General features: G+C 57.7%; 1 protein-coding gene and 1 long non-coding RNA gene across 2 annotated transcripts; one reads left to right on the forward strand and one right to left on the reverse strand.

The window, feature by feature from the left end:
- Positions 1-1939: 1939 nt before the first annotated feature.
- On the forward strand, positions 1940-14642 carry TEAD3 (TEA domain transcription factor 3). The gene is made up of 12 exons (XM_054294059.1): positions 1940-2090; positions 5120-5184; positions 7013-7075; positions 9687-9698; positions 10001-10138; positions 10336-10379; positions 10477-10538; positions 11578-11711; positions 12806-12979; positions 13508-13648; positions 13841-13993; positions 14529-14642. The coding sequence occupies exons 1-12, from the start codon at positions 1955-1957 to the stop codon at positions 14640-14642; spliced, it is 1236 nt and encodes a 411-aa protein (XP_054150034.1). The 5' UTR covers positions 1940-1954.
- Positions 14643-16833: 2191 nt separating this feature from the next.
- Positions 16834-17467, reverse strand: LOC128949203 (uncharacterized). Its single transcript, XR_008484187.1, has 2 exons — positions 17217-17467; positions 16834-17076 (listed from the first exon to the last, which is right to left on the reverse strand). It is a non-coding gene; the product is annotated as an uncharacterized LOC128949203 (long non-coding RNA).
- Positions 17468-17476: the final 9 nt, after the last annotated feature.

Consider the following 17476-nt stretch of genomic DNA (forward strand, 5'->3'; position numbering starts at 1 on the left):
CCCTCTTGTCCCAGCTTCCCTGAAAAGGCTGGGCTGGGATTTCCCTGCTGCAGGGGCTGGGGACCGCCAGGGGATGGGGACACGGGTGACACGGGCAGGGTGTGGGGTCAGCTGTCACCCTGCCTGGGCAGGCAGTGCCTGGCGCCGTGACCCGGGGCACTGGGCACGCTGCCTGCCGGGGTGCAGCCAGCCCCTGGTGGCTTTGCTCTCTGTCCTGTGGCTTTTCCCTTGGCCCCCAAAACACCCATCAGCGGGGATGGCAGGGGTCTGCTGAGTCCCTGTAAAGTCACTCTGCGGCACCAGCTCTTGGGAATTTCCTCTGTTAGGCTGAGCTGATGGTGCTGCTGGGTCCTGGGCTGGCACCGGCCTGCAGAGTCCCTGGCGCTGAGATTGGCACTGGGGGCACTGAGCTGCCACAGTGCTGAGGGGTCTGGGTTTTCCATGGGGCTGCTGTGGGGTCACTGAGGCCTTTGGGGGCTGCTGCAGAAGCTGAGGAATCTCAGGTTCCCCCATGTCTGGGGGTCCTGGGAATCAGCCAGGGCTCAGCACCAGGACAGTCACACCCCGCTGGGACAGAGCCCTGATGCTCTGGGCTGTATGGGGGATTGAGGATCCCCCCTGGGCCTGTCCCCCTGTGCCACCCTCTCCATCCCTCCCATCCCCAGAACCCTGCGGGGTTGGTGCCCTGCATTGCTGCCCCACGGAGCCAGCAGCAGCAGGCACAGCCAGGGCGCCCCTGCCCCGTCCTGCAGCGCTGCCGCCATCCCTGCCTTGGCCGGCTGGCTCCATCCTGCAATCCCTCCAATGCAGTTCTCCTTATTTGGCCACAGTGCTCAGCGAGAGGGGGGGACGGCACCGGAGGGGCTGACATCACATCGCGACGAGCGGGAGAGGGAGAGAGGAGCGATGGGGGGGCTGAGTTTCTTTTTTTATAAAAGGAAAAAAAAAAAAAAAAAAAAAAGAGGCAGCGAGCAAGGCCTCGCAGCGGCACTTGAGCCAGCGGGCTCAGCAGTTCCTTTAAAAGGAGATGTCTGTGCTGGAGACCTTTGTACACTCCCAGCCCGTCCGGGAAGCGCGGCGGCGCAGGAGACACCTCTGCGCTCCCACCGCCGGCAGCTGCCGCCAAACATGTTATTGCAAAACCCTGCAACGCTGCCGCGCTGCTAGCTGGGCAGCAGCAGGAGGGAGAGGAGGAGGGCTGGAGGCTCCCCAGCATCACCCACCAGCTGGGGAGGGTCCGGGCCCCAGCTGAGCATCCTCGGGGTGGGGGGCCTCTCCTGGTACCAGGGGAGGGCTGCTGGACGGCTCTGGCCACCTGGTTCCCATTAGTGGGGTCTGGCTTGGAGCCGCTCAGCATCTCCCTTCAGATCCCAGCCCTGCCTTTGCCAGGCATGGTGGAGATGGGATTTTGGGGCCTAGGGGTGTTTGTTGGGCCAGCTTGCCCAAAGAGACTGCTGTTTGGCAGGGGGTGCTGGAGCAGGGTCGCAGGGTTCACAGGCTGTGGGGCTGCTGCCGCCCTGTCCCGAGGTGTCAGCCATAAACACCATGTGCCCAAGTTCCTTGTATGGGTAATACAGCAGCTGGGGGCAGTTTCCTTCCCAAACTTTATTTGGGTGGATCCTGGGTGGTCGCTTGTGGCTTGGGTTTGGGGGTACTCATAGAAATCATGCTGCGCCCCCAAGGAGAGCCTGTTTGTGTGTCTGATTCCCTACAATGAGACGTGGCTCTGGGTGCCAGTGAGAACAGGGTCAGAGCCAGGAGCAGACCCTGCTGTCGCTGCACCCCATGGCCCAGCAGGGGTTGCTGGCTCTGACAGGTGTCCCCGTGTCCCAGCAGGTTGTCCCATATCCGTGGGGGCTCAGGGTCGGAGCCCAGAGCAGCCAGCACCATAGCGTCCAACAGCTGGAACGCCAGCGGCAGCCCTGGGGAGGGGCGGGAAGATGGCCAGGACGGCATGGACAAGAGTCTGGACAATGATGCCGAGGGAGTGTGGAGTCCAGACATCGAGCAGAGCTTCCAGGAGGCGCTGGCGATCTACCCACCCTGCGGCCGGAGGAAAATCATCCTCTCCGACGAGGGCAAGATGTACGGTGAGTGCTGGGGCGGGGGTGGAGGCTGAACTGAGAAACCTCCTGCCCCCAACCCACGCTGGGTATCACCCTGGAGCATCCCCCGAGCCCCAAAGCAGCTGGCTGGGGTTCCTGCTGGGGCTGGGCTGGGCTGGGAGGTGCCGGTGACCTGTGTCCCTCCCTGTGTCCCTCCCTCCCGGTGACCTGTGTCCCTCCCTCCCGCTCCCTCCCTCTCTCGGCCCTGCCGGACTGACTGGTTTGGTGAGGCCGTGGGGCAGGGAGCGGGCACGGGACTGCGGGACCGGGGCAGCCCCAGCCCTCCTGCTCCCCTGTGCCTCCACACAGCTCCCCAAACCTTCCCCAACCGGCCCTGGTGGCCAGAGCACCCTGTGGCAAGGGTCACTCACCCTCCTGAGCCACCCAGCTCAGCTTTTGGTGATTTCGTTGCTCAGCCCTACTTGGGGATGATTTTGGAGTGTCGGCCTCGTTTTTGGTGTCTTCCCAAACTCCCTGTCCCTACCAGGGGAGGGACTGGTCCCTCCTGCCCTGCACATCCCATGATGTCACCCCCAAGCCCAGTGACCTCAAAGCCAGGAGCAGGCTGCCACATTGACATGGTGACAACAGAGCAGAGCTGGCATCTCTATCCCCAAAATTCACCTGCCCAGATGCTGGTGTCACAGCAGTGCCTCCCCCAGTGCCACTAGAGAGGGACAAAGGCTTGCTGAGGTGCACTGTGCCACTGTCCCCACAGCCGTGCCAGCTCCCTGTGCCACCCCGTCTGCCAGTGCCCCCACCCAGGGCATGGGGGCTGCTGGGGGAGCGGGGTGAGGAGGAGGAGGAGGCGGGGGAGCACAGGGCTTCCCAAGCCTATGCATTTTTTGGATTTCTCTGGGAATAGCTGAAGTGCCGCCGGGAGCCTGGCCCTTCGAAGCACGCCCCAACCGGTTTTTCCAGCCTTTCAGAGACATCTGGCAGCTGCTTAAAGAGGCAGCAGCCCCTGCCCGCCTTTCATCTCCCCCCCACCTTCCCCAGCACCTCCCCACTGGGACCCCCAGGACCCCTGGCTGGCATTACCAAGGGGCACTGGCAGCAGAGGCAGTGCCAGCATGTGGCACAATGGTGTGCCAGTGCCTCTGCTGTCCTTCACACCCCTCATTTTGGGGGTTCCGTGGGTGCCCAGGGTGGTGCCAGTGGGGATATCACCCTTGGGCACCGCGGGGGTGGCAAAGCAAGGTGGGAGCTGGGGAGCCAGGACCCAGCACGGGCACACTGGGCCTTGCTACACACTCAGGTTATTTTTAACCCAGCCTGTCCAACTGGTTCATGTGGTGGTGTCAGGGGAGAGGAATTTGGGGAATGTGGTAATTTGGAGGAGGACGTGCCCTCTCGGAGGGAATGGCACGGTCCAGATGATTCACAGGGAGAGGGACAAGGGACAGGGCACGTGGGCACGGGGATGGCTGCGAGGGCGCAGCCTTGGGCACGGTGTGTGGCAGGATGGGTGCAGGAGATGCTGGGCACCAGGGCTGGCACTGAGTCCACAAAGGCCCCACATTTCTTTCCTCTATTTTTTTCCCCATGTTTCAGGATATGGGGGGCAGAGGATGGGATTTAAGAGCAGGGCATGCAAAGGGGGGGGGTTTGAAGGTGTACCCCAAAGTGGGGCTCAGCAGCAGGGGGTGTCACCTCACCTGGGTTTAAAGGACACCCTTGCACACCTGGCCCCTGCTGGGTCCCAAGGAGGGAGCCAGGAGGGTGGGAGCTGTGCCTCAGGGTGACACCAGGGTGCCATGCCGGCCGTGCCAGGGGTACCCCCTTTGTCACCCACCCACCCACCAGCTCCTGCCTGGCAAGGAAGGGGCAGCTGTCTCTGCGTGCCACCTGGCCCTGTCTGTCCCCATGTGTGTGTCCCCCCAGCAGGGCCCAGTTGCTGTGGGGCTGGGAGGGGGCCAATCGGGCTGGAAGAAGAAGTGGGGGGGTGGGTTTGGATTTTTTTTTTTTCTTTAAGGGATTTTTTTTTTATTCTTTTAAAGCCGAAACCCGCTCCAAGGGCATTTCGACAAGTTCCAACCGCGACCATCTGGTCCATTAAAATAAATCTGGCGTGCCTGGCTGCCCCCGTGCCGGGGGGGCGGCGGCGGGGCCGGGGGGGCCGGGGCCGGGAGAAGAAAGCTCCCAGCTGCTCTGACGTTCGAGCGGAGATTGGCCACAGCTGGCCCCTGAAATGTGGCGCAAAAGCAACTTCTGCTTCGAATTAGCCCGGGACGTTAGGAAATACTGGCGGAAAGGCCAGCACGCCTTGGGAACGGGAAGGGGGATGCCGGGCTGGGGGGACAGCCCGGGACCCCGTGCCGGGATGGGCTCTGCTGGGGCTGCCCTGGGGTTTGTGCGGGGGCCCCTGGGGGCTGTCACCCCGCTCTGAGCCCGGGGATGGGCAGGAACCGGGGATTTGGGGTGTCCTGGCCCGGCGTGGCCACCCCCGGGTCCCCGAGGTCGCCCCGACGCTGTCGCGGCAGCGCCACCTCCTGGCAGCGCCTCCCTCGCCAGGCTGGGGGGCCGGGGCTGGGACCCCCCGAGTTCCCGGGTTGGTACCCAGAGTGCCGGGGCTGGGACCCCCCCTATGCCGGGGCTGGGACCCCCTGAGTTCCCGGGTTGGTACCCCGAGTGCCGGGGCTGGGACCCCCCCTATGCCGGGGCTGGGACCCCCTGAGTTCCCGGGTTGGTACCCCGAGTGCCGGGGCTGGGGACCCCCGAGTACCAGGGCTGAGACCCCCGCCCAGTGCCAGGGCGGAGCTCCCCCGAGTGCCGGGGCTGAGACCCCGCTGGGTCTGGGAATGATGCCCCCCGAGTGCCAAGGCTGAAACCCCCCAAGTGCGGGGATGAGACCCCGCGGGGATCAGGGGCTAAGACCTCCCCGAGTGCCCGGTTTGGGACCCCCCTATGCCGGGCTGAGACCCCCGAGTGCCGGGGCTGGGACCCCGCGGGGATCCGGGGCTGGGACCCTGAGACCCTCGAGTGCCAGGGCTGACCCCCGGCTCTGCCCGCAGGTCGTAACGAGCTGATCGCCCGCTACATCAAGCTGCGAACGGGGAAGACACGGACGAGGAAGCAGGTGAGGCGTTGCTCTGCTGTTTTCTCCTGGGGTGGGCTCGGGCCAGGGTGGGAGGCGGTGCCAGGTAAGCCCAGGGGGAGCCGATGTCCCGCTGTCATCTGTGTCCCCTCATCCAGCCACTGCTGCTGCCAGCAGGTTCCCCATCCTCTGCAAGGAGCTTCCTTCATCTGTGAGCACAAAACCCTTGGGATTTCCTCAGCCCCAGGGTGCCTTGAAATGGGGAGCAGGCAGCACCCGGGCCCTCCACCTCTTTGGGGTGACCCTGTGGATGGCAGGAACCCCCAGACTCTCTATGGACAGTGTCTGTGTGTGTCTGTGTGTGCCTGCATGGGTCTGGGGACCGTCCCTGTCTCTGCCCCTTGCCAGGCTTTATGCCACTTGTGCCACAGCAAAGGCACTGCAAACCCCATGGGCTGAGAGCATGGCACCCCCATGCCAGCCAGGGATCCAGGGGTGGGCTGTGTGAGGCTGTGCTGCTGGTCCTGGTGGGGCTGGAGGTACCGTGGAGCCCTTGCTCTGCTGTCACTGCCCTGCCTGACTGGATGCTGGGGCAGGCAGGGATGTGGGCAGGGCAGGAGCACACAGAGGTCCCTGCAGGAGCACACAGAGATCCCTGCGGGAGCACACAGAGGTTCCTGCAAGCCCTTGCTTCACCAAACCTGTCTGAGGAATCAGAAACCAGTCCACCCGTCCCGGCAGAGCCCACGGCCTTGGATGCTTGGGAGCATCCCCCACCACAGGGAGATGGTTGGGTTTGGGACACTTATTCTGGGACTGTCCCATGACACAAGTCCCCACAGGAGAGGGATGCTGGTCCCCAGACACTGCAGAAGTAATTTCTCCAGGACTTGTGCTGAAAGGAGAGGGACCAGGGTCTGGCCACTGGTTTTGTGTTCAGAGCAGTGCCAAGCAGCACTTCATTTCTGAATTAAACACTGAACTGGGCCCCCCCTCCATGGGGGAAGGATGCAGTGCTCTGGAGGGATTTGGGAAAGCCATGGGAGAGAGCACCCACAGACAGCACTGATCCCTCAGTGCAGGCATCTCCTGGGCAGCCTGGTGTCTCCTCTTGGACAGCCTGGCACTGATGGGAGCAGGTTTTTGCCAAAATCAGCCCTGAAACTCTATGGGTGCATGGACACCCACCCTTCCTGTGGATGGCCCCCAGCCATGCTGTGCCTTTACTGCCTGGACATCAGCCCCTTTCCTTTAGATCTTGCTCTTACAGGGGCCTGGACACAAAAACCCAACTTTGTCACCTTTCCCACATGCAAAACCAGCAGGAGCCCTGGGGGCAATGTGCCAGTCCCTCCTGGACCCACAGGCACCTGGGGCACCTCAAACCTGCCAGGTGCTGGCAGGGTCTGTCTGTCTGTCCGTCCCCAAGAGGTGCTAAATGGGGACCCCCCTCAACTGCAGCAGCTTTACACCAAGGAGCTCCACCCCAGCCTGGGGTGGGCACAAACCAGCATCAACCAGGGTGCCCCAGCACTTTCCTTCCTGCAGCTCTTGGCACCTCAGGAGCAGCCTCGGCGCTGCCCACTCCTGCACTCCCTGCCCCGGGGACAGAGCCTGCCCTGCAGGATCTTCACTCTCTCTGTGTTTTCCTTTTGAACGGCGTGTTGGGCCCCTAGGTGTCCAGCCACATACAGGTTCTAGCTCGGAAGAAGGTGCGGGAGTACCAGGTTGGCATCAAGGTACGTTGGCGCCCTTGCCCAGGTGTCCGCGGCGGTGTCTCTGTGAGCATGGGCAGCCCCTCTCCTTCCTCCTCCTTTCCTCTGGTTGACGGCTCTGCTGTTCCCCCTCTCCTTCTGCTCTCTCTCTGCAGGTCTCTAGCCACTTGCAGGTTCTTGCCCGACGGAAATCTCGTGAGATTCAGTCCAAGCTGAAGGTACGCCCTGCCTCGCCTGGCCCCCACTAACGCACTGGGCTCTGCCGTGTGCCGCTTGCTTTCCTGTTTTACCTCTCCTGTTTTTGGTGGTTTTTTTCCTTCCCCCTCACTTGGCTCCTTGGGTCAGATGGTTTTTTACAGGCGTCGTTGTGGGATGCCCAGGGAGAAGTGCAAGGAGGGGCAGCAGAGCCCTGCTCGTTCCTCCAGGAGGGTGAATGTGGTGCCAGATCCCCTCTTTGCATCCAGGCAAGGACTCTGCCAGGGGGAGATGTGGGTTTAAACCCTCCTCTGGTGATGTGGGAGCGCTGTCCTCTCTTTTGGGCCATCGGGGGTTCTCCCACAAGGAGAAGAGCCCCCCAGGGCAGGCAGTGAGGCAAAGTGAGGCTCAAGCAAGGTGTGCCAAGGCTCAATTCCCTGCACAGCTGAGCCTGAGCCAGCTCAGAGCAGGTGCTGGTGGGATGTGGGCAGAAGCAGAGGGGTCCCTGCAGGTGCCAGCCCAGTGGTTTGTGATGCTCCAGGGTGTGAGCACTGCCAGGGGCACCACAGGGATGTCAGTGGCAGCAGGTCCAGCTGGGGACAGTGCCAGGAGCCAAGGGAGCCAAGTGAGAAAAAAATGGATCATTCTCTCTCTCTTTTCTGGTTGGCTTTTCTTTCCTTCCTTCCTTCTTTCCTTCCTCCTAACTGGAGCCCAACTAACCTTTCCATAACTGTTCCCACCAGACTTTGTGGTGGCAGTGGGGAGGGTGAGGATGATGGGGGGGCATGGCCAGGACTGAGGGCATCACCAAAGGACCAAGCCCTGCTTGGGTTGGACCCACATGGTGCCAGGGTGGGGACAGAAGGGTCCGCAGAGCACAGCCACCCTCTGGGGACAGCCAGCTCCTGCTGTGTGCCTCAGTTAATCTCAGCTCCTTGGGGAGCCCCAGGGGTGATTTGCTGCCTTGCTGTGTGAGTGGGAGCCCAGGAAATCTTTGAGGTCCCAAAGGCATCAGCAGCCCCCCCTGTCCTGGGTGCTGTGTCCATCTCCAGCACTGAGGCTGGCAGTGCAGCCCACCATCACCACTGCCAGAGCTGGAGCATTTTCATCCTCAAAGCTTTAATAAACTCCAGCTCCTGCTGCCTGGGAGCCCACCAAGGTGTGCCCCCCAAAATCCTTCAGCAGGGATCCCAGTGCCCCATGAGAGGGATGCCAGGAGCCAGACCAGGGTTTGGTCTGCCAGGAGAAACCAGGGAGAGCATCTGGAACTTATTTTGGGATGCACCTTTGGGCTTGGATGCCTTAAACCCAGTCTCCAGCCCCAAGAGGGGCAGTCAGGGAAGTAAGAGGGGCAGCAGGGTCAACAGCAGCGGAAGAATAAAATAAAATGAAATGAAATGAAATAAAATAAAATAAAATAAAATAAAATAAAATAAAATCTTTCCTTGCCACATGGCACAGTGCAGAGCAAGGGGAAGTTGGAGGCAGGAGTGACCCCAGGGCTCCATGGCTGTGCTCTCCATCCCCAGCCATGCTGTCTGAAGGATTCTGCCGTGGAGCAGCAGGGCAGGGATCCCCCTGAACCATACTTGGAGGATACAGAACATCCCTTCTCAAGATCAGTGCAGGCAGCCCCCTGCCCTCAGACAGCACTGTGGGGTGACCCCTGTCCTGCGGGATGAAGACACTTCCATGAGCAGTATCTGTATTTTTGAGCTGCAGCCATGAGCAGTATCTGTATTTTTGAGCTGCAATCAGAGCAGTATCTGTATTTTTGAGCTGCAGTCAGAGCAGTATCTGTATTTTTGAGCTGCAATCAGAGCAGCATCTGTGTCTGTATTTTTGAGCTGCCATCATGAGCAGTACCTGTATTGTGTTTTTGAGCTGCAGTCAGGTGTGTGTTCGTGCTCCCGGCATGTGGCTGCACGCCCGCCCTCCTGCCCTGCCCCAGGTGAAAATAAATGAAGCATTGATCCCTGGGGAGGGTTCAGAGGCAAAGCAGAGGGTGTGCTCTGGGACCAGCATGGACGTGTCCCAGCGATGCAGCTGGAGGAGCCCTGGAGCTCCTGCCCAGCACTGCTGGGACTTTTGGGGCAAAAGGAAAAGCAATTGGTCTCCTCTGTCAGTGCACACACGGCTCAGGGGGTGAGCTCAGGGTTTTCCTTGCAGTGCCTGGAGTGGGGGAGTTGGTGCCCACATCCCAGGGCATCCCAGCAGCTTTTCCTCTCCATGCCCCAGCACTGGGGGCTTCTGAGGAGGCTGTGCAGGATATTAAAAAGCCGAGAAAGGCGCAGTGACCTCTTCAAAGAGTGGGCGGGGGTCCTTGGCATCCCATTCCTGGTGGGATTGAGCCTGGGCTTCAGTGCCCACCATGGGCATCCCCTGGTCAGGCTGGGTGATGAGCCAGGGTCGGGGTGGTGGTGACCCAGTGCGCTGGTTTCAGCTGTAGAGTTAATTCTCTCTAGAGTTAATTCAGGTAGAGTTAATTCTCTTCACAGCCACCCCATGCCTGTGCTGTGGAGAAAATGAACTCTGCCCCAGCTGACAGCAGCACCCACTTAGGGGAGGTGTGCAGAGCACCCAAAGGTTCCCATCACACTCTAACCTTTTTTTTTTCCTTTCTTTTGCGGACAGGCCATGAACTTGGTAAGTTGAGCTTGAGTCTGAAATTCCTTTTGTTCCCCATTGCATTATGCCCTCTCCAGTGGAGGGGCTAAAAACCCTTTGCATCCCTAAGGAGGGAGGGGGCATTTTCCAGACCCATCAGCTTTTGCCCAGCTTCAGATGTTAATTAATGTTTGAGATGGGGTGGGGGGATCCCTCTGCAGGGTCCCAGGGTGGGCGGTGGGATTGGCTGCTGCCTTTACAAACCCGTCAGGCACGCTGAGATGGGGGAGCTCATTCTGCCCCTGTAACCCCACTCCCCCCTGTCCCCCTTTTCCCCTCAGGACCAGGTCTCCAAGGACAAGGCTCTGCAGAGCATGGCTTCCATGTCCTCAGCACAGATCGTGTCTGCCAGCGTCCTGCAGAACAAGCTCAGCCCCCCTCCTCCTCTTCCTCAGGCCGTCTTCTCTGCTGCCCCCAGGGTGAGCACAGCCCCAAACCCCCCCAAGGGGACCCTCAGGGGTGGGGGGACACCATGGGCTGGGCAGGGGGTGTTCAACAGCCGTTCTCAGCCCTGGTGGCAATGCAGGGCTCCCTGCTGTTGGCAGCAGGTGAGGAGGGAAATGTTGGGAGTGGGAGCATCAGAAGCCGCTGACTCTTCCCTGTGCTGTTTTCCCAGTTTTGGAGTGGGCCTATCCCAGGACAGCCTGGACCCTCTCAGGAGTAAGTACAGACCCCTCCACACCCGGCACCAGCAGGACCCCACCTTGGCAAGGGGCTGGGGCATCCTGGTAACCTGATGATGCTTTTTCCTTTCCAGCATTAAACCGTTTGCACAACCAGCTTACCCCATCCAGCCACCCATGCCTCCATCACTAGCCAGTAAGTCACGTCCTCACCCCCTTGGAGGGAACCCAGGGTCCCTGACAGAGATTGTCCCCTCCCATGCACGGTGCCACCCACCTGTGTCTCCTCCCCGTCTCTACTGGGGGAAAAGCCTGGCTTGAAATCCAGCAAAAAGCTCCTCAGTGAGCAGGACCCTCCAGTCCCTTCCCACCCAGTACAGCCCTTGTTTTATCCACTCTGTGCTGGGTGGGACTGGATATGGGAGGTGGGGATGCAGTGGGGACAGGAGCATTGCAGGGGGGGCTCACCCCCGTGTTTTATCCACTCTGTGCTGGGTGGGATGTGGATATGGGAGATGGGGGATGCAGCAGCATGGCGGGGGGGCTCAGGTGGATATGGGAGGTGGGGGATGCAGTGGGGACAGGAGCATTGCAGGAGGGGCTCAGCCCCATGTTTTATCCACCCTGTGGGATATGGATATGGGAGGTGGGGATGCAGCAGCATTGCAGGGGGGGCTCACCCCCATGTTTTATCCATCTTGTGCTGGGTGGGAGATGGATATGGGAGGTGGGGATGCAGCAGCATTGCAGGGGGGGCTCAGGTGGATATGGGAGGTGGGGGATGCAGCAGCATGGCAGGGAGGGCTCAGGTGGATATGGGAGGTGGGGGGGATGCAGCAGCATTGCAGGGAGGGCTCAGGTGGATATGGGAGGTGTGGGATGCAGCAGCATTGCAGGGGGGGCTCAGGTGGATATGGGAGGTGGGGGGGATGCAGCAGCATTGCAGGGGGGGCTCAGGTGGATATGGGAGGTGTGGGATGCAGCAGCATTGCAGGAGGGGCTCAGGTAGATATGGGGAGTGGGGGGGGGTACAGCAGCATTGCAGGGGGGGCTCACCCCCATGTTTTATCCATCTTGTGCTGGGTGGGAGATGGATATGGGAGGTGGGGATGCAGCAGCATTGCAGGGAGGGCTCAGGTGGATATGGGAGGAGGGGGGGATGCAGCAGCATTGCAGGGGGGGGCTCACCCCGTTCCCGGCTGCCCCTCCACCCCGTGTCCCTCCCCCTGGCTCAGGTTACGAGCCCCTGGCTCCGCTCCCGCCAGCTGCCTCGGCCGTGCCGGTCTGGCAGGACCGCACCATCGCCTCCTCCAAGCTGCGGCTCCTCGAGTACTCCGCCTTCATGGAGGTGCCCCGGGATGCCGAAACGGTAACGCTCCCCTCCGTGTGCCGCTCCCACCCGGGATCACACCCCTCCATCCCCCTGCAGTTGCTTCTTAGAAAAAAAACTTACTATGATGGAGTGAACAAAGTGTAATAATTTGGAGATAGCTGCCTTTTGTTTGTTTTTCTTTGAATGCAGTAACTGACATAACTGTTTCCCCTGCAAAAATGAAGACATGGGGGTACAAGAGGATTGTATTTTATTTTATGTCCTCCATGCATCTCTATTTTATGCATGGACACAACCAAGAAACAAAGTTTAGAAGGATCTTGCCTATAAACACAAGAGAGATGCAGAATTCAGTCGTCTTGCCTTCAAAGTACAAAAGATGTAATTTCTAGAGGAAACTGTGAATTGTATAAATTGATTTGCAATGAAAGTAGGGAGACTGTTTCCCCAAAACTACTAATGGCTATTCCCACCCAGGTCACAGCACTGGTCACTCACATTACAGTAACACCTACAGACTGTAGGAAACTGCACATTTTTCACTGTAGAAAGTGGGGACTAACAGACAGAAGTTCTATCCCAAATGTTTTGCGGAGATAATCAAAACTCCACAACTTTTGTGAAAGCTGTAAAGCCGGTGTGTTTATTACAGTGCTGGATGCACATCAGAATCGTTCCCCTCAAAATGACATGCCTACCTCTGGGAACTTCAGGTCCTTTTTTATCCCCTTCTCAGATACACATGCATACAACTTCACAATAGGTTCATACATATTCATTTTTATGAATTTCGAGTGACATTTGCCACTAGTTCTTCTTTATCAGAAAGAATTCCTAGGTCGATTCACCTGCTCTCACAGCAGTCTCTCTGTCTCTATCACCCTCTGTCTTCCCCCCTTATCTTGTCCTTCATTGAAGTAGTTTCTCTGAGCTTAGGTTTTGCAGTCAGGCTAAATAGCCACGTTTTCTAACCGCAGACTCAACTCAAAAATGCACATTTCACCTAAATCAAAATAGATTTCTACCCTAGAAAATTCCCACTTTGCCTCACAAAGACCTTGTGACGGATAATAAATCCCAAACCTCCTGCCTGACCCGTGCTGCTGCTGTCCCCACCCCGCTCCCTACAGTACAGCAAACACCTCTTCGTGCACATCGGCCAGACGAACCCCTCGTACAGCGACCCCCTGCTGGAGGCCGTGGACATCCGCCAGATCTACGACAAGTTCCCCGAGAAGAAGGGCGGCCTCAAGGAGCTCTATGAGCGCGGGCCCCAGAACTCCTTCTTCCTCGTCAAGTTTTGGGTATGCTGCTGGGAGGATGAGGGTGGGAGGGGAGGGTCGTGCTCGAGGTGCGGGCTCGTTGTGGCAGAGCTGTGTCATAGACACATTTCATGAAAAATCCTTTCCTTAGGATTTTTCCTCCTGAGGGGCCTCAGGAACAAAATGTGAACAATGGTTATCTGCTGCTGTGGAATGCAACAGGTGCATCTGTGATTGGTCTCATGTGGTTGTTTTTAATTAATGGCCAATCACAGTGAGCTCTCTGTCTGAGCCACAAACCTTTGTTATCATTCTTTCCTATTCTCCTTCTGATAGAAGAAATCCTTGCTTCTATTCTTTTAGTATAGTTTTAGTATAATATATATCATAAAATAATAAATCAAGCTTTCTGAAACATGGAGTCACCATTCTCCATGTCTCTTCCCTCATCCTGAGACCCCTGTGAACACGGTCACAGAGCTGGAGCACCCTGGGCAGCTCTGAAGGCTGGTGGCTGTCCCTTGTCCCCATCGAGAGCTCATGGGAGCTTTGTCCCTCTCCTCTCTGCAGGCGGATCTGAACAGCACCATCCAGGACGGGCCAGGGACCTTCTATGGTGTGAGCAGCCAGTACAGCAGTGCAGAGAACATGACCATCACCGTCTCCACCAAGGTGTGCTCCTTTGGGAAGCAGGTCGTGGAGAAGGTGGAGGTGAGTTCCACGCCCCGCTGCGTCGGGAAGGGGTCGGAGCTGGTCCAGGGCGGGTCCTGGGATGGAGAAAATCCCAGAGCTGGGGGTAGGACACACGGGGGCCTGTCCAATGTTTATGGGTGGGGTGGGGAGGACACTGCCATGTCCCAGCAGCAGCCACGGCACAGCTGCTGACCCTGCTGTCCCCTGCAGACGGAGTACGCGCGGCTGGAGAACGGCCGCTTCGTCTACCGCATCCACCGCTCGCCCATGTGCGAGTACATGATCAACTTCATCCACAAACTCAAGCACCTCCCCGAGAAGTACATGATGAACAGTGTCCTGGAGAATTTCACCATCCTGCAGGTACCTCCCCTCCTTTTCCAGGGGCTGTGTCCCACCAGGGGTGTGGAGCTTGCACTTGCATTGACCCTGCTGGCCCCACACAGACCCTGAATTCCGGGCAGCAGATCTTGGTGCTGCTGTGCCCAAGCCTGGACAAGTCTATCAGATCATAGGGAGCAAAATTTTCATGGTGCAAATGCAGTGGCTGGGCCTGAGCTAATGCAACCTCCCCCAAACAAATCTTTGGTGGTGCAGTTCACGCTATTCTTGAGCCTGTCCCCAAAACCGGGTAGTAAATCTTGATGGTGCAATTAAATTGGCTGTGCAATTAAAAAAAAAGTAATTTAAAAAATATAATTAATTAAAAAAATAATTGATGAGGCAATTAAATTGCCTGTGTGACCCCCACAAATAACGAGTAGCGAATCTCATGGTGCAAGATGGTTGTGCCTGAGCCCATGCAACCCCCCCAGGTAACAGCACCTGCCCATGGGCACAGGTAACAGCACCTGCCCATGGGCACAGCACCCCCCTGACTCACTCTGCTCTGCTGCAGGTTGTTACCAACAGGGATACCCAGGAAACCTTGCTCTGCATTGCCTTCGTTTTCGAGGTCTCCACCAGCGAGCACGGCGCCCAGCACCACGTGTACAAGTTGGTCAAGGACTAGGGGGGCCCTTGGGGACAGGCAGGGGCACGAGGGGCGTGCAGGGGAGGGAGGGGGCCCTGCAGAAAAGCCACCCTTTGTGCCTGTTGCCTTGGGAGAAGTCATTTGAAGACAGGAGGAGGAGGAAGAACAACAACAATAGCCAAAAAAGACTGACTTGTGATCGCAGGTGTTTTCTACTTAGGAACAGTTTCTTTTTTTTTTTTTTTTTAAATAAATAAATAAAACTACCAAAAAAAAAAAAAAAGAAAGAAAAAAAAAAAGAAAACGAAAAGAAGAATGGGAAAGGAAGTGTAGGGAGAAAGGAAAGCCACATCTGGAGCTGGAGAGGGAGAGAGCAGCCCTCGGTGCTGCTGATGAAGGCCAGGAGCCCACCGTGCCAGCAGCAGCAGGACGTGGGAGCAGAGAAGGACCCTCCCTTCAGCCCAGCCTCGCTCAGAAGCGGCCCCAGCCCTGAGAGGAGAGGAGAGCAGCGAGCACGGACGCTCAGGAAGATGCAGCACCGTGCCAGGGGTGATGGTGGCTGGCACGGCAGCGACAGCGGCACTGGCACCGCGTGGCACAGCCCGGGGGACGTGGGGACGGACAGACGGACGGGCAGGGCAGAGTGGAGCAGGGGGACACTGCCACCCCCAGGGATGCTCCTTCTCCACGCCCAGCTGGGAGCAGTGGCAGTGAAGGCATGAGGGCATTGACAATGCAAACCATGGGGTTTATGGCTCCTTTTTTTTTTTTTTTTTTTTTTCCCCAAATGAAAGTGCTTTTTAATACTTTTTAAAAAGACACCATGCTTGTAATCAGGCTGATGTGCCTCTGCAGTGCCCAGGTGCTGCCCTCCCACCCTGCATGGGAAGTGTCTTGTTTAGGGAGAGGTTTGGGATGCCTCCCTCTCTGGCTGGGATTTGTGGGGGATTCCTTGTGCTGTGTTCAGGAATTGCACTTGTGGCTGGCCCAGGCTCAGCGTCCCCACTGTGGTCACTTGCTGAGGAGTAGAGAGCAGTGAGGGCAGATTGCCTGATTTATTTTGTATATGTACATTCTCCTTGTTTCAGGTTGTTCTTTTTTTTTTTTTTTCACCTTTTTTTTGCCTTTTTTCTGCGATCACTGTTCCAATCGGCTCCATCCACTCCCCTGCATCCTGTGGGAAGTGGCCAGGGAGGTGCAGGGAAAAACAAATTGAGCAGTGCAGGGCCAAGCTGTCAGTGGGCAGAGTTTGGGACAGAAAGGACAGAGAGGGGACAGAGAGCAGGAGGGGTGCCAGGATAAGGGACTGGGCCAGCTCTGAGGTGTTTTTGTGGCTGCAAGCCAAGGCAGAGTGCCCAGTCCTGAGGCTGTGATTGCAAGGGCAGAGTCTGGGGAAAGCAACCTCAGGGTGCAGGAGGGTGACAGAGGGACAGAGGTGGCAGGGAGCGGGGTGGCAGGGGGACAGAGAGCTGAGGTGGCCAGGTCCAGGTGGGTTTCTCATGTTGGCAGGGGAGTGAAGGCAGTGGGAAGGAGGGCAGGAGTGCTTTGAGGGGCACTGCAGCTGCTTTGGGAGGGGGACAGGGCAGGTTTAGGCTCGATGCTGCCAGTGCAAGGAGCAGGAACAGCCCCAGAGCTCAGGAAAGCGCCTTGGCTGCTGCCTGGATGCCATGTGTCCTGTTAGCATGGGGACTTGGACCTCTTGCTGCTGGGAAAAGCCACCCATCCCTGTGGGACGGGGCAGAGCCATGCCAGCCCCATGCCAGCCCCATGGACTGAGGTGGCTGCTGTGAGCAGGGAGGGAAAGAGAGAGGCAAAAATCCAAGGCCAGGCACTGGCAAACCATGCCAGGGCCGTGCTGGGCCAAGTTCTCATATGTAGCATGTTTGTTTGTTGTTTTGTAGGTTTTTGGGTTTTTTTTTTTTTTTCTTTTCTTTTCTTCTTCTGTTTCACTCACTGATCTAAAACTCTGGGAATGAAAACTCAAAACTTCCCCCACCATAAAACACAGGCGTGCCCACTCCCAGTCCTGCTGGGGGATGAAGCTCTTGGTTAACTGGACAGGTTTGTGCCTCCATCCCTCCCTGCTGCCTGCACCGAGCCCAGGGCTCACACTGCACCCCACGCACACAGACTGGTGCCCCCAGCAGCCCTGGCTGGGCTTTAGTCATGATCCCAGAGACACTTTCTCAACTCCCCCAGCCCCTCCGTTCGCCTCCAGTGTATTTATGAATTTCACATGAAGTACTGTTTTATTTTTTTAAAGACTTTGTAAAGCTTACCAGGGTTACAATCACCATTTTTAGAGCTGCGTCAGTCCACAATGTTAAAAATCCATTTTTTTTATGTATTATATTTTTTGTGTATTTTTTTTTTAATCCAGCTGTGATGGGTTGTATCATATATTTGTTGTGTTTACTGTATCTGTCCACTTCAAAGAGAGGAGACTGTGGCGCTCCGAGAAAACTACGGTCTGCTAAAAAAAAAAAACCAAAAAACATTAAAATTATTTGTTCATGGGTTGGCTCAAGCAGTTCTGAAGTTCATATTTTATTTCATAGGACTATGAGAGCTGCCGTGTCCCATACAACCCCTTGGCTGGGTAACGCTGCGTACCCCAATTCTGGGTACCAGGATGGCACATCCAGCTGTGTTTTGCTCTAGCTGGCATCACTGCAGGTTTTGCTTGGGAAAAGTTGGGTTGGCCATGGCAAAGGATTCCCTGGGGTCAGGAACAGCTTTTGGGGGTCCACAGGGTGGCAGAGGGGTTGTGTGTCCCACCACCCCTCCAAGCGCTGCCCCTGGTGTCGGTACTCACAGCCCATGGGACACTCGGGGACACACACGCGTTCCACCACTGCCCGCTTTCCCCGCTG

The sequence above is a fragment of the Melozone crissalis genome, unplaced genomic scaffold (genome assembly GCF_028551555.1).
Source record: "Melozone crissalis strain CALT ecotype California unplaced genomic scaffold, PUWL_Pcris_2 ptg000198l_1, whole genome shotgun sequence".
NCBI lineage: Eukaryota > Metazoa > Chordata > Aves > Passeriformes > Passerellidae > Melozone > Melozone crissalis.